The sequence below is a fragment of the Somniosus microcephalus genome, chromosome 3 (assembly GCF_052327205.1).
Source record: "Somniosus microcephalus isolate GS21.2 chromosome 3, FLI_Smic_1.0, whole genome shotgun sequence".
Taxonomy (NCBI): Eukaryota; Metazoa; Chordata; class Chondrichthyes; order Squaliformes; family Somniosidae; genus Somniosus; species Somniosus microcephalus.
This window is the reverse complement of record NC_140989.1, coordinates 73771871-73785386: the sequence shown is the minus strand read 5'-3', so window position 1 is coordinate 73785386 and position 13516 is coordinate 73771871. Positions and strand designations below refer to the sequence as shown.

The window sequence follows — 13516 nt, the reverse complement described above, 5'->3', positions numbered from 1 at the left end:
TGAGCCTAACATCTGTGGTAGGGAAATTATTGGAAAAAATTCTGAGGGACAAAATTAGTCTCCACTTGGAGAGGCAAGGATTAATCGGGGATAGTCAGCATGGCTTTGTCAAGGGTAAATCATGTCTGACAACTCTGATTGAATTTTTCGAGGGGGTGACTGGGGGGTGGATGAGGGAAATGCTGTGGATGTGGTTTACATGGACTTCAGTAAAGCTTTTGACAAAGTCCCGCATAGGAGACTGGTCAAGAAGGTAAGAGCCCATGGGATCCAGGGTGCCTTGGCGCGTTGGATCCTAAACTGGCTGAGTGGCAGGAGGCAGAGGGTGATGGTCAAAGGTTGCTTTTGTGACTGGAAGCCTGTGTCCAGTGGGGTACCTCAGGGATCGGTGCTGGGTCCCTTGTTGTTTGTGATCTACATAAATGATTTGGATGAGAATGTAAAAGGTATGATCAGTAAGTTCACAGATGACACGAAAATTGGTGGGGTGGTAAATTGCGAGGAGGAAAGCCTCAGGCTACAGGAGGATATAAACGGGTTGGTCAGATGGGCGGAAAAGTGGCAAATGGAATTTAACCCTGAAAAGTGCGAGGTGATGCATTTTGGACGGACAAATAAGGCAAGGGAATACACAATGAGTGGTAGGACCCTAGGAAGTACAGAGGGTCAGAGGGACCTTGGTGTACATGTACATAGATCCCTGAAGGCAGCGGAACAGGTAGATAAGGTGGTTAAAAAGGCATATGGGATACTTGCCTTCATTAGCCGAGGCATAGAATATAAGAGCAGGGAGGTTATGATGGAGCTGTACAAAACGCTGGTGAGGCCACAGCTGGAGTACTGTGTGCAGTTCTGGTCGTCTCTCACTATAGGAAGGATGTGATTGCTTTGGAGAGGGTGCAGAGAAGATTCACCAGGATGTTACCTGGGATGGAGCGCCTCAGCTATGAAGAGAGGCTGGACAGGCTGGGGTTGTTTTCCTTGGAGCAAAGAAGGCTGAGGGGGGACCTGATTGAGGTGTACAAAATGATGAGGGGCATAGATAGGGTAGATAAAGAGGAACTTTTCCCCTTAGTAGGGGGGTCAATAACAAAGGGGCATAGATTCAGGGTAAGGGGCAGGAGATTTAGAGGGGATTTGAGGAGGAACTTCTTCACCCAGAGGGTGGTTGGAATGTGGAACTCAATGCCTGAAAGGGTGGTAGAGGCAGGAACCCTCACAACATTCAAGAAGCATTTGGATGAGCACTTGAAATGCCATTGCATACAAGGCTATGGACCAAATGCTGGAAAATGGGATTAGACTGGACAGGGATGGATGGGCGGCGCAGACACGATGGGCCGAAGGGCCTCTTTCTGTGCTGTAAAACTCTATGGGCTAGATTTTCAGTCGCTTGCGCCAGCAGTTAGCGCCTTAAGAGAAGTGATTTCCGGGCGCTATGCGTGTAGCGCCCGGGCGCAGCGCAGTTTGCGCCCCGCCCCAAATTAAGTTGCCCGTTAGCGCCGGCGCAAAGTTTAGCGCCCGCCCGGATGCGCGCGCAGAAAATGACGTCACATCCTCGTGCAACGCCCTTTGGCCGCCCCGATTCCAAACTTCAGTCGGACCGCCCCATTGTGCGGCGGGCGGCCGGAGCGTTTGGAAAAAGGAACGCAACACAACCAGCGCGGGCCCCGGGGGGCGCTAATTAAAGGGAACGTCCTCTCCAGTATAAAGGCCATCCATTATTTCAGAAAACAGTCTTGTGCAACGCATTTCTGGAGACACAACAAGGAGGATAGCTAACTGGTTTCAAGCAGCAAGAGCCAGGTATTTTTGGACTCAGGCAACAGCGCTGCAAGTGGCCATTTGGAAATTAGAGTGTTTGCCAGGATTTGATGGGGGTTGCATGGGGTGCCAACGCGGAGCTGCAGCTCCATGTCCGTAGGGCTCGCAGACGTATTGTGAGAGGGGCAGCCCTGGCTAGAGGCAGAGGGGGCTACAGGCGTCGGCCACGTAGGCCTTACCCAGTCAGGCTATACCGCCAGCAGCGCTCCTACCTAAACATGAGTGCCGCGCGATGTGTTAAAAGGCTCCGATTCCGGAAGGGGGTGATTGCAGAGATCTGCCACCTGCTTCGCCGAGATCTGCGGCCAAAGCTCAGGTGCAGGACGTCTCTGTCGGTGGAAGTGAAGGTGACGGTGGCATTGAACTTCTATGCCACCGGCTCCTTCCAATACGCTGCTGGGGACATAGCAAACATCTCCCAGTACGGCGCGCATCGCTGCATCCGCCAGGTGACCGAAGCACTGTTCAGAAGGAGAAGCCAATTCATCTCCTTCCCCATGGCCCTGGAGAGCCAGCATCAGCGCGCATTGGGATTTTCCAGACTCGGGGAATTCCCCTTGGTGCAGGGCGCCATTGACTGTACGCATGTGGCTTTGCGGGCCCCTCTGGAGCATGGCGAGCAGTATCGCAACAGGAAGGGCTACCATTCTCTGAATGTGCAGCTGGTCTGTGACCACAAGCAGCGCATCATGGCAGTCAATGCCAGCTTCCCAGGCAGCAGCCACGATGCCTTTATCCTGCGGCAGAGTACTGTGCATGACATGTTCCAGGCACAGCCTCCCCCAAGAGGATGGCTACTCGGGGACAAAGGCTATCCTTTGTGCACCTGGCTCATGACCCCGCTCCGCGCGCCCAGGACCGCTGCTGAAGAGGCCTACAACGAGAGCCATCAAACCACCCGCAACATCATCGAGCTAACTATTGGGGTCCTCAAGCAGCGGTTCCGCTGCCTTGATCGCTCCGGAGGAGCTCTCCAGTATTCGCCGGACCGGGTCTCCCAATTTGTGGTGGTTTGCTGCATGCTACACAACCTGGCTATCCGCAGGACTCAGGCACTGCCACCTGACGTTGGACCAGCACCTCAGGAGGAGGAGCAGGAGGAGCATGAGGAGGAGGAGGAGGAGGAGGAGGAGGAGCAGGAGTACGTTCCCAGGAGGGAGCGACCAGGGCCAAGGGCCGCACGACGCCACCTTATTACACGGTACTTCTAAGCCCCCTGTCAGGGAATGGCCAGGGGCCATGAGGGAAGATGAATGCAGCCGCTCCGCAAGCCCTCAGCCGGCGAAGCCAACAAACACTAAGAAGAACAACCATGGAGACTGCATGAATAAAGATAATTTTTTATTAAACAAAAATGAAAAGCCCTTCCCACATGAATCCCCAAAAACAATAAACGGGCCCCACAAAAAGCCCAACAAACGACTCACTCCCACAAACTGGGGAGGAGCCACTCCACCTTTATTGAAACCGGGCCTCAACGTCGGCCTAACGCAAAAAAAAAGCCCTCCAAAAGCACAACCATGGGCAAAATAAAGATGGCCACCGCCATATTAAAGGAAAGCTGGCCACACCCTCTACTGAGTGGCCCGCGAGGGCGAGACCTTGGCCAGCATTTTGCCTCCCCTGCCCTGCCTGCTGCTCCTTCGCAAGCTCTGCCCAGTGGCTGCTGCGAGGCTGGGGGAAGGCGCCTGAGGCTCAGATGCCCTTCCGCCAGATGCCGCTGGGGGGCGGCCTACACGGCGTTTGGGCCTCGAGGGGCCGTCTCCTGAGTGGCGCGCCTGAGCCTGGCCACCATCAGCTGCAGCCGCTTGCCCTTGACGCCCCAGAGGGGGAATGGCGGCGACGGATGGTGCAATGTGGGCCAGCTGGCGTCTGGGATGCGCTGGCTGGTGCTGTGGCGCGGTGGCACTCGGCCGGGCCCGCACTGCAGGATCCGCAGCAATCAGCCGACGGCCGGCTTGCTGGGATGGTCCAGCGCGGCGCCTGCCCTGGCGATGCCTGCCTGAGACAGCGCGTGTGGCAGCAGTGAGTGGCCCTCTGGTCCTGGTGTGCGCGCGCATCACATCCGCCAGGGTCTTGACGGCATCAGTTAGCATGCGGCCAGTCGCGGCAGTTGCTGCCCCGAACTCGCGCACACTGGTCGCCAGCGACTCGATGGCCTCAGGCATGCGCCCCACCACGCTCATGAGCTCCGTGTGGCGCCGGTCCGAGTCGTCGGCCATCTGATCGAGCTTCCGCACCTCCTCCGAAGTGAAGGTGTCCGGACTGGAGTCGCGACTCTCCCGCTGGGGAGGAGGGGGCCGAACTAGGGGACCCTTGCCGCGTTGGTGACGGCGAGTGTGCCGAGCAGCAGCACTCCCCTCTGATCCTTCCCCCCTTTGGGGGGAAGGCCGCGGGCCACGCGCACGGCTGCTGGGTGGCTGGACGCCACTGGTCCCAGAAGCTGCATTGCCCTGCGACAGTTCCTCCAGGCACTCGTCCAGTGAGGAGGTGTCGAGCATTTCCTCCTCTCCTGCGGGACGTGACTGTTCCCCCGAAGGTCCGGCTTGCTCCTCCTCCTCCTCCTGGTTGGAGGTGCTGTCACTGGCAGCCTCAGGGTCCTGGTCGTCACCAGCTGAAAGCAGGAATGCACAAGAGTAGCTTCAGAGTGAGGAGACGGCGTCAGCGAGGGAGTTAGGACTGGTGGGATTCAGCGCATTGGTGGGACAGTGGCAAAGGAGGTAGCTCGGATGGGCCAGTGCGACGCGAGAGGGCCAAAAGGCGAGGTCCTTACCATTGCCGGGCAGTGGAGGGTCGGATACACCGCACGCTGTGGGGACAATCACACGTGCTCCCATGAGCACACACACGCGCTCCTCCAGCCGAGTGAGCTTCTGCAGCTTGGCGCGGCCACCCCTGGCACGGGCCTGGCGATTAAACGCTACTTTAGCCTGCAAGAGAAAGGACGGGCTGTAAGGGCGCAGTGAAGCCCTGATGTAGTGTGCACTGCCTCCCATGGTGGAATAGCTTGGACAGAGTGAAGCCCTGATGTAGTGTGCACTGCCTCCCATGGTGGAATAGCTTGGACAGAGTGAAGCCCTGATGTAGTGTGCACTGCCTCCCATGGTGGAATAGCTTGGACAGAGTGAAGCCCTGATGTAGTGTGCACTGCCTCCCATGGTGGAATAGCTTGGACAGAGTGAAGCCCTGATGTAGTGTGCACTGCCTCCCATGGTGGAATAGCTTGGCCAAAGTGTAGAGTGCCGAATGGCCATTTGATGCTCATGACTGTCCCAATGCTGCTGGCTGAGGGCTGGCCAAAAGGACTTTCAGGTCCCTTTGCCCATCATGTCAGGTGTACATGCAAGAATGAGGAGGAGACTGGAAAGGCTACTCACCCTCACAATCCTGGTCAGATCGTTGTACTTCTTACGGCATTGTGTGTGGGTCCTGGGGGCCTCGCCGGTGAATGTCACCCTCTGGGCGATCTGCTTCCAGGCTTTGGTGTAGTCGTGGTGGGTTGGATTCCTCCCACTGTCTGGAAACAAGATCTTGCGCCTCACCTCCAGAGCTGTGAGCATGATGTCCAGATCACCCTCTGAGAAGCGCAGGGCACGCTGACGGGCCTTCTCTGGCGTTGCCATGACTCCCTGGGGCTGAGCAGTAGTGTTGAGGCCTCTTTGCAAGGCTGCAGTGTGCAGGGCGTGGCAGCAGACTAATTCGTCCCTTCCCCCTTTAAGAGCTGGTCGGCACCACGGGGTCTGCTGTCAGTGCAAAAATGACCGCACCCGTGCTGCGCCCCGCCTGGGCGCTATCCCTCTGGACCGCCGGCTTAGCGCCTAAAGAGAGTAGTGGAACGCCTCTTTTAGCGCTCCACCAACCTCTTAGGGCGAAGCCACTGAATTCCCGGCAACGGGGCGCTACTTTGGGGCGGGCGCTAACTTCGGGCGGGCGCTAAAGCTAGCGCCCCAAAACTGCCTAAACTGAAAATCTAGCCCTATGACTCTAAACTCTATGAGACACACCATTGCTTGTTCACACAGGTCCCAGATCTCCTGTAGAAGGCATCGCGCTGTTTTGGCTCTCTGATAACTGCAAGTCACAGTGCAAAAGCCCACAGAAAGTCTTTGGGCAAGTGTAAGTGTAATGAATGGCTAGCGCTGTTCATTCGCTGCTGACCGCAAAATCTAGGCCAAATGTTAGCTTTTGGTCAGGGAAGCTGTAAATTGTTGGTAGTTTATTATAATTCATATTTGCTTTCAGTTCTTGTACAGTGACACCAGTCACAGCATGTTACATCATAGTGATGTAAGCAAGTGAATGTATTACTCTGGGAATAGGGTGTTATGGAATTATGCTTAGTGAGCTATTTCATTTTTTAAAGTCTTTATCAACTTTTAAATAGATTTCTGCTGATTCTGCAACACATCATACTTTATAGTTATATTTAAAATAATTGGCATTTAATGAAAAGATTGACATGTGCACACAGAATGCTGAGTGTGCATTTTTTTAAAGTTTTAAATTGAGTGCATTGCAGGCAAAACAAAAGGCACTCACATGAGGCAGTAGTACTAATAATTCACATGTTGCACTGGCCCAAAGGTATTAAGAGAATATTACCATTATATACACATGAATTAGGGTTTCTTAAAGGCTGATCTATTTAAAAATTCTTTGGGATGTTTCACTGGTTTTACTAGATGAATCACATATGTGTTTGACTTTTTTTGAAAAAATTAATATTGTTATAAATCAAATCCTGTTTAGTAGTCAAATTTTCTGCACAGTGACTGAACATGACAAACAACTACAATTGCAAAATTCCAGATCCTGCCCCTATGCTGATCGAAACGTAACAAAATTATCCTAGGGCAGCATTCTGTCATTACTCCATTATTGTTTCACTGCTGTTAAATTATTAAACCGTGCCTTCCCTGATGATTTAACACAGGCAAAAAAATCACTCTGAACCCTCTGCATAATTATTGACTGATAAGTACCTGTGGATCGAAAAGGAAAAAAGGATGCCCATTTCGTATCTGCAGCACAACATACTCATCCTGGTTTCCCACAGACGCAGCAAAGAGAATCAAACCATCAAGTTGACTGGTCCTGAAGCTGAGTTTTATACCTATTGTAGAGAAACAATCAAATTAAACTCATTATCATTGCTTTTTTTGATTCTGAAAGGGAAGGCAATTAGTAAAAGTCAGCAAAGCAAATATACCAAACAGGTCTGAAGAAGTGTTAATAGGATTTAATAGAAGGAAGGTAACAACGAACAACTTAATTGATGTGCAATCCATTCTGCCAATATTCTGGTGAGTTACTATCCAGGTTTGGATAATCCAGATGGTTTAACTATCCAGCATATTTTGGTAATTTGTATAATTCTTTCAATATATGTCACTTGTTTGGTCACGCAGTGCCCTAATTCCATTGTCCACCAGGGAGCAGGTAGGTCTCCTCCATAATGATGAGTAATAGTGGTTTGACGGTATTACTAAAACAACTCTTTCTATAGCCATTTCAAATTTATCTTGCTTTTGCTGCTATTTCAAACCTTTTGTGCAAAATGTTTCATAACAGTCCATTGGCTATGACAGTATAAGATTACACAAGATGGGTTTTAGGAATGTATGATGTGAAGTCATACCACATGATATAACTCTCAATATTTTGAGATGGCAAGCCTATGAATTTAAAGATTTTACCCTGTTCACACAGGTCACTGCAGCGATACTGTTAGGATTTAACCACATTTTTACCTATTTGCAGAATTTCAGTACATAATACTTTACATAATTTTTTGAGGATGTAACTGGTAAAATAGATAAGGGAGAACCAGTGGGTGTAGTGTATTTGGACTTTCAAAAGGCTTTCGATAAGGTCCCGCATAAGAGATTAGCGTGTAAAGTTAAGGCACATGGGATTGGGGGCAAGGTATTGACTTGGATAGAGAACTGGTTGGCAGACAGAAAGCAAAGAGTTGGAATAAACGGGTCTTTTTCCGAGTGGCAGGCAGTGACTAGTGGGGTACCGCAGGGATCGGTCCTTGGAACCCAGCTCTTCACAATATATATTGGCCCAGAAATTCCAGAACGGGGCTTGCAGCGCGTGCAAGCCCCGTATTTACACTTACCCCGCGCTACTGACGATCAGCTCCAGGGACGCCTGGACTTGGTGAATGAAAAAGAAGAATCCCGGGCAGCGTATGACGTCACGCCGCCCAGGAGTGCAGCCAGCGCGAAGCCAGGAGCGTGCAGTGTAAGTGAGACACGCCCCTTGAGGTCTCAGTTTCACTGGACATGCCCCCAATGTTTCTGTCAAGCTGCTAAGGATTTTTACATGCAAAGCAGCAGTTTAAATAGGTTTTTGGAAGTTTTCTGAAGATTTTGGTAACTTTTATAAACTTTTTAAAATGTTTACATTATTTTGAGTAATCTGAAGTAGTTTTAAAGAGAATTAAAGCAATTTAAAGACTTTTAAAAGCCCTAAAAGAATTTTTTTAATTCCATTTATTTATTTAGCAATGTCGTCGTCATACGTGTCTTCACACTGTTCCCTTTGGGGAACTGTATGAAGTGGTGGAAGGATTTATGGCCATGATTAACGCTCATTCCGTGACCGTAACCATCTTTGAACCAGCCATTAGGGCGGTTAGTCCTATGGCGGGAGGGTTTAACGGGCTCCCACAAGCTATACAAGGAGGGGGGGCCACCCACACCCACGGACGCAAATATCCCACTGGATGTCAACCCAGAATTTAGAGCCGGAGCTCCGACTCCACTTGCCGGGACTGTCTGGAGCGGGGTTCGAAACCCTACCCTGATCTGGCCCAGCGGCGGGGATCCTACCGCTATGACAAAGGCCCAATCCGATTAGCAACGTGAAATGGCAGCATAGGGCTCCAGTCACGGGGAGGGAAAAGGCGCAGGAAACGTGTGGGCGTCGCCTTTTGTGCGGAGTGGGCCTTTTGCGTAGCAGTAAGCATCCCCGCCGCTGGGCCAGAAGGAGTAGGGTTTTGAACCCCACTCCAGACAGTCCCGGCAAGTGGAGTCGGAGTTCCAACTTTAAATTCTGGGTGGACATCCAGCGGGATACTTGCGTCCGTGGGTGTTGGTGGCCCCCCCCCCTCAGATGGGTTGTGGGAGCCCGTAAAACCCTCCCGCCATAGGACTAACCACCCTAATGGCTGGTTCAAAGATGGTTACGGTCACGGAATGAGCGTTAATCACGGCCATAAATCCTTCCACCACTTCATACAGTTCCCCAAAGAGAACAGTGTGAGGATACGTACGATGATGACCTCTTGCGCAATGCACCTCCTTGGACCCTCAGTCGCAGATGCGAGGGGGCAAGTCGTGCAATTGTTAAATGTTTCATTTTATTGACATGTAAAATGTTGGCCCAGTAATTCCCTTCCAACTGCGCGAGTACGGTCGGGGTACTTACGCATCTGGCCGGATGAAATGCCGGTATTCAGCATGCACAGTGCTTTTGGGGAAAACCGGCATTTCCTGTCCTCTGAACGAAGGGGTTCAGAGGCAGAACGCGTGCGACTGCACAGGCAGTGCGTGCGCAGTATAATTCGCCGCTTTCATTACTGCTTTCAGTGAGGTCAAGTCCTTACAACTTACACATGATAAAAGCATGGGTACAGTTGCTCCAGAGGCTGCGGAGGAAGATATTTCTTATCGTGGAGCTTCTGAAAGTATGTATGTCTGTATATATTCCTTTGCGTGGTATGTATATATTCCTTTACTTATGTGTATGAATGTATTATTTAATTATGACTTTCAGAGAAAGTAACTTATTTGAAAATCATAATTAAAAACATACATTCATACACATTAGTAAAGGAATATAAAACATACATACATATACGTAAAGGAATATATGTGGACATAATAACTCATTCTCACATTCCATTCACACAGCCAAAATTGCTCCTTCTACCTACCGCTCTGAAAACCCTTTAAAAAAAAAAAACATTTTAACTTTAAAACTTACTTAAAATTTCTTAAAATAACTTCCCTCCCTTTCCCAAACAAAAATATTGCATTTCAGAAGCTCCACGATAAAATGTTTCTTCCTCCGCAGCCAAAGAACCACTTTACACTTGCTTTTTTCAAGTGTAACTTCTGAGGACTTACCCTCACGGATTTCATGAATGAAATCTACGAAGTTCACTGCGCAAGCGCTGCCTGTGCAGTCGCACGCGCTCGAGGTCTGGAAATGCCGGCGTTCCCCGCATGCGCTGTTCATGCTGAATGCCGGCATTTCCAACAGCCAGATGCGTGAGTACCCCGAGCGCACTCACGCCTTTGGCCGCGAATTTCTGGCCCATTAATGATGATCTAGATGAGGGAACTAGATGTAATATCTCCAAGTTTGCAGATGACACAAAGCTGGGTGGGCGTGTGTACTGTGAGGAGGATGCCGAGAAACTCCAGTATGATTTGGACAGGTTGGGTGATTGGGCAGAAGCATGGCAGATGCAATATAACATGGATAAATGCGAGGTTATCCACTTTGGTGGCAAAAACAGGAAGGCAGATTATTATCTGAATGGCAATAGATTGGGAGAAGGGGAAGTGCAACGAGACCTGGGTGTCCTTGTGCACCAGTCGCTGAAGGTAAGCATGCAGGTGCAGCAGGCGGTTAAGAAGGCAAATGGTATGATTGGCCTTCGTAGCGAGAGGGTTTGAGTACAGGAACAAGGATATCTTGCTGCAGTTGTACACGGCCTTGGTGAGACCACATCTTGAGTATTGTGTGCAGTTTTGGTCGCCTTATCTGAGGAAGGATGTTCTTGCCATGGAGGGAGTGCAGCGAAGATTCACCAGGCTGATACCTGGGATGGCAGGAATGACGAATGAGGAGAGATTGGGTCGATTTGGCTTATACTCGCTGGAGTTTAGAAGAATGAGAGGGGATCTCATTGAAACTTATAAAATTCTAACAGGATTAGACAGACTAGATGCAGGAAGGATGTTCCTGATGGCTGGGGAGTCCAGAACCAGGGGTCACAGTCTAAGGATAAGGGGTAAGCCATTTAGGACAGAGATGAGGAGGAATTTCTTCACCAAGAGAGTGGTGAACCTGTGGAATTCTTTACCACAGAAGGCAGTAGAGGCCAATTCATTAAATATATTCAAGAAGGAGTTATATTTCTTAAGGCTAAAGGGATCAAGGGATATGGAGAGAAGGCAGGAACAGGGTACTGAATTTGGATGATCAGCCATGATCTCATTGAATGGCGGAGCAGGCTTGAGGGGCCAAATGGCCTACTCCTGCTCCTATCTTCTATGTTTCTATGTTTAGTTGTACCAATAATATAGCCCATCGATAAATAGGGCATTATCGATGCAAAGCAACAACTCACTGAATCTTGGCAACCTGCCATAGTAATAGTGTGGGATCAAGTTATGGATCTGTGTCGAGCAGCTCTTTACTTGTATGTTTGTATTAATGATTTGAATGAAGGAATAGAGAGTTGTATATCCACGTTTGCAGGTTACACTAAATTACCAGGCCCAGTAAGTGGTGTGGATAGGAGCAGGAAGTTACAAAAGGACATAAATAGGCTACGTGAGTAGGCTACACTATGACCGTTGGAGTTCAATATGGGGAAGTGCGAGTTCATTCACTTTGGATCTGAGAAAGACAAACCAGAATATTTCCTTAATGGTGAAAAACTAGGAGCTGTGGAGGAACAAAAGGCTTTAGATGTTCATGTACACAAATCACTTAAAGCTGCTACACAGGTACAAAAAGTAATCAAAAAGGCCAATGGAACGTTGGCATTTATCTCAAGGCAGGTGGAATACAAAAGTGAGGAAGTGATGTTTCAGTTGTACAGAGCCTTGGTCAGACCCCACCTGGCGTACTGCATTCCATTTTGGGCACTGAACTTCAAGAAAGATATATTGGCCTCAGAAAGGGTACAGCATAGATTCACCAGAATACCAGGGTTACATTATTAGGATAGGTTGTATAAACTTGGCTTGTATTCCATTGAGTTTAGGAGGTTGAGGGATGAGCCAATAGACATATTTAAAATGATAAAGGGATTTGATAAGGTAGATACAGAAACATTATTTCCTCTAATAGGGGAATTGAGGACAAGAGGGCATAATCTTAAAATTAAAGGTAGAGTATTTAGCAGTGAAATCTGGAAGCACTTTTTCACACAAAGGGTAATGAAAATCTAGAACTTGCTCTCCAAAAGGCTGCGAATTGTGCGTCGATTGAAATTTTCAAGACTGAGATCAATAGATTTTTGTTAAAGCTGCATTTATATAGCACCTTTCACAACCTCAGGGCATCCCAAAGCATTTTACAGCCAATTAAGTACTTTTGAAGTAGTCATTGTTGTAATATAGGAAGCGCGACAGCCAATCTGCTCACAGTAAGGTCCCACAAACAGCAATGAAATAAATGACCAGATCTAACTGTTTGAACTGTGTTATTTGAGGGATAAATGTGGGCCAGGACACCGGGAGAACTCCCCTGCTCTTCTTTGAATAGCTGTTGTTAGATCTTGAGGGCAGACACGTATCAAAGACTATGGAACAAAGCAGGTAAATGAAGTTGAGGTATAGATCAGCCATAATCTAATTGAATGGCAGAACAGACTTGAGGGGCTGAATGGTCCACTCCTGTTCATGTGTGAGCTCCTACACTAAATCTTAAGGTTAAAAGAATAATTTAAAATCAACACCTATTTTTTTATTTATCAATATCAAATAATATATTTGAACCAGCAAAATACAATTTTATTTCACAGCCAGAGCTCTTCTTGACAAAACATGTTATTTGGCCAGGTTACCAGTTGTGAAACAAATCATATCACACCGGTCCCAAATGATTATCCTGTATTTACCACCAGCGGTCACTGCAGTTTTTGAGTTGTTATTCAGCAGTGTCATCAACAACAGAGCATGTTGTCACTGTGCTGTAAGGAGGGAAAGAGATATACTATTATGATGATGGTCCAGTAAGAACAGGTTTTGTTTTCATCTCAGCAAGCCTCATATAGTGGAAGCCTCTTAATGGGAACATCCCCATGGTGAACAGAACATTATCGTTATCCAACTGTTCCTATTAATCAAGCACGGCATGGGGACTGAATCGGTGCCTTAGCAAACGCTCCCTTCAAATTAAACGTTCCCGTTAAGATATGAACCCATAACTATTTGACTACAATTGATCGCATACTGATTGAAAACAAACCTGTTACACCCGTGCCGTGATCATAATGCAGTGCTATATTAACTTGTCAGTTTCATGCTCCATGCACATAAGTATTAGATCCTCTAGTGTGCATTCCAAGAACAATTTCAACAATCCATTCGGTAGCAGCATCTCTTCTCAGTTCTATATACCTATTAAATTTCTAATTTCACTCATTTAAAATTTAAATTATAATTATGATATTAGTAATAATTACCATTTTAATATAATAATATGATAATGAAGGTGTCCTCTAGCCACAGTTGTTAGTAGGGAATTCTAATGGATTAACAAAATCACTAGACAAACAAGGCAAATTTATTTTGAAAATTACGTATAGGTTATTTTAAAAATATGGTTCGGTTATAAAGATTTCTGAATAAAAATAAATTTGAAAAGATCTACAAGTATTTTAATTTTAATTTATTTAAACTGCAGTAATTAATAAAAGTAAAATAAAAATTCCCTTTAA

At 48.0% G+C, this 13516-nt stretch overlaps 1 protein-coding gene across 7 annotated transcripts in view; it reads right to left on the bottom strand.

Moving 5' to 3' along the window:
• Nucleotides 1-13516, bottom strand: part of ush2a (Usher syndrome 2A (autosomal recessive, mild)) — a 1396947-nt gene that overhangs the window by 941583 nt on the left and 441848 nt on the right. For all 7 annotated transcript variants that reach the window (XM_085981146.1, XM_085981156.1, XM_085981149.1 and 4 more), the window contains one exon: nt 6807-6937. In XM_085981146.1, the coding sequence (XP_085837272.1) occupies nt 6807-6937 (131 nt within the window). The remainder of the gene's footprint in view (nt 1-6806; nt 6938-13516) is intronic.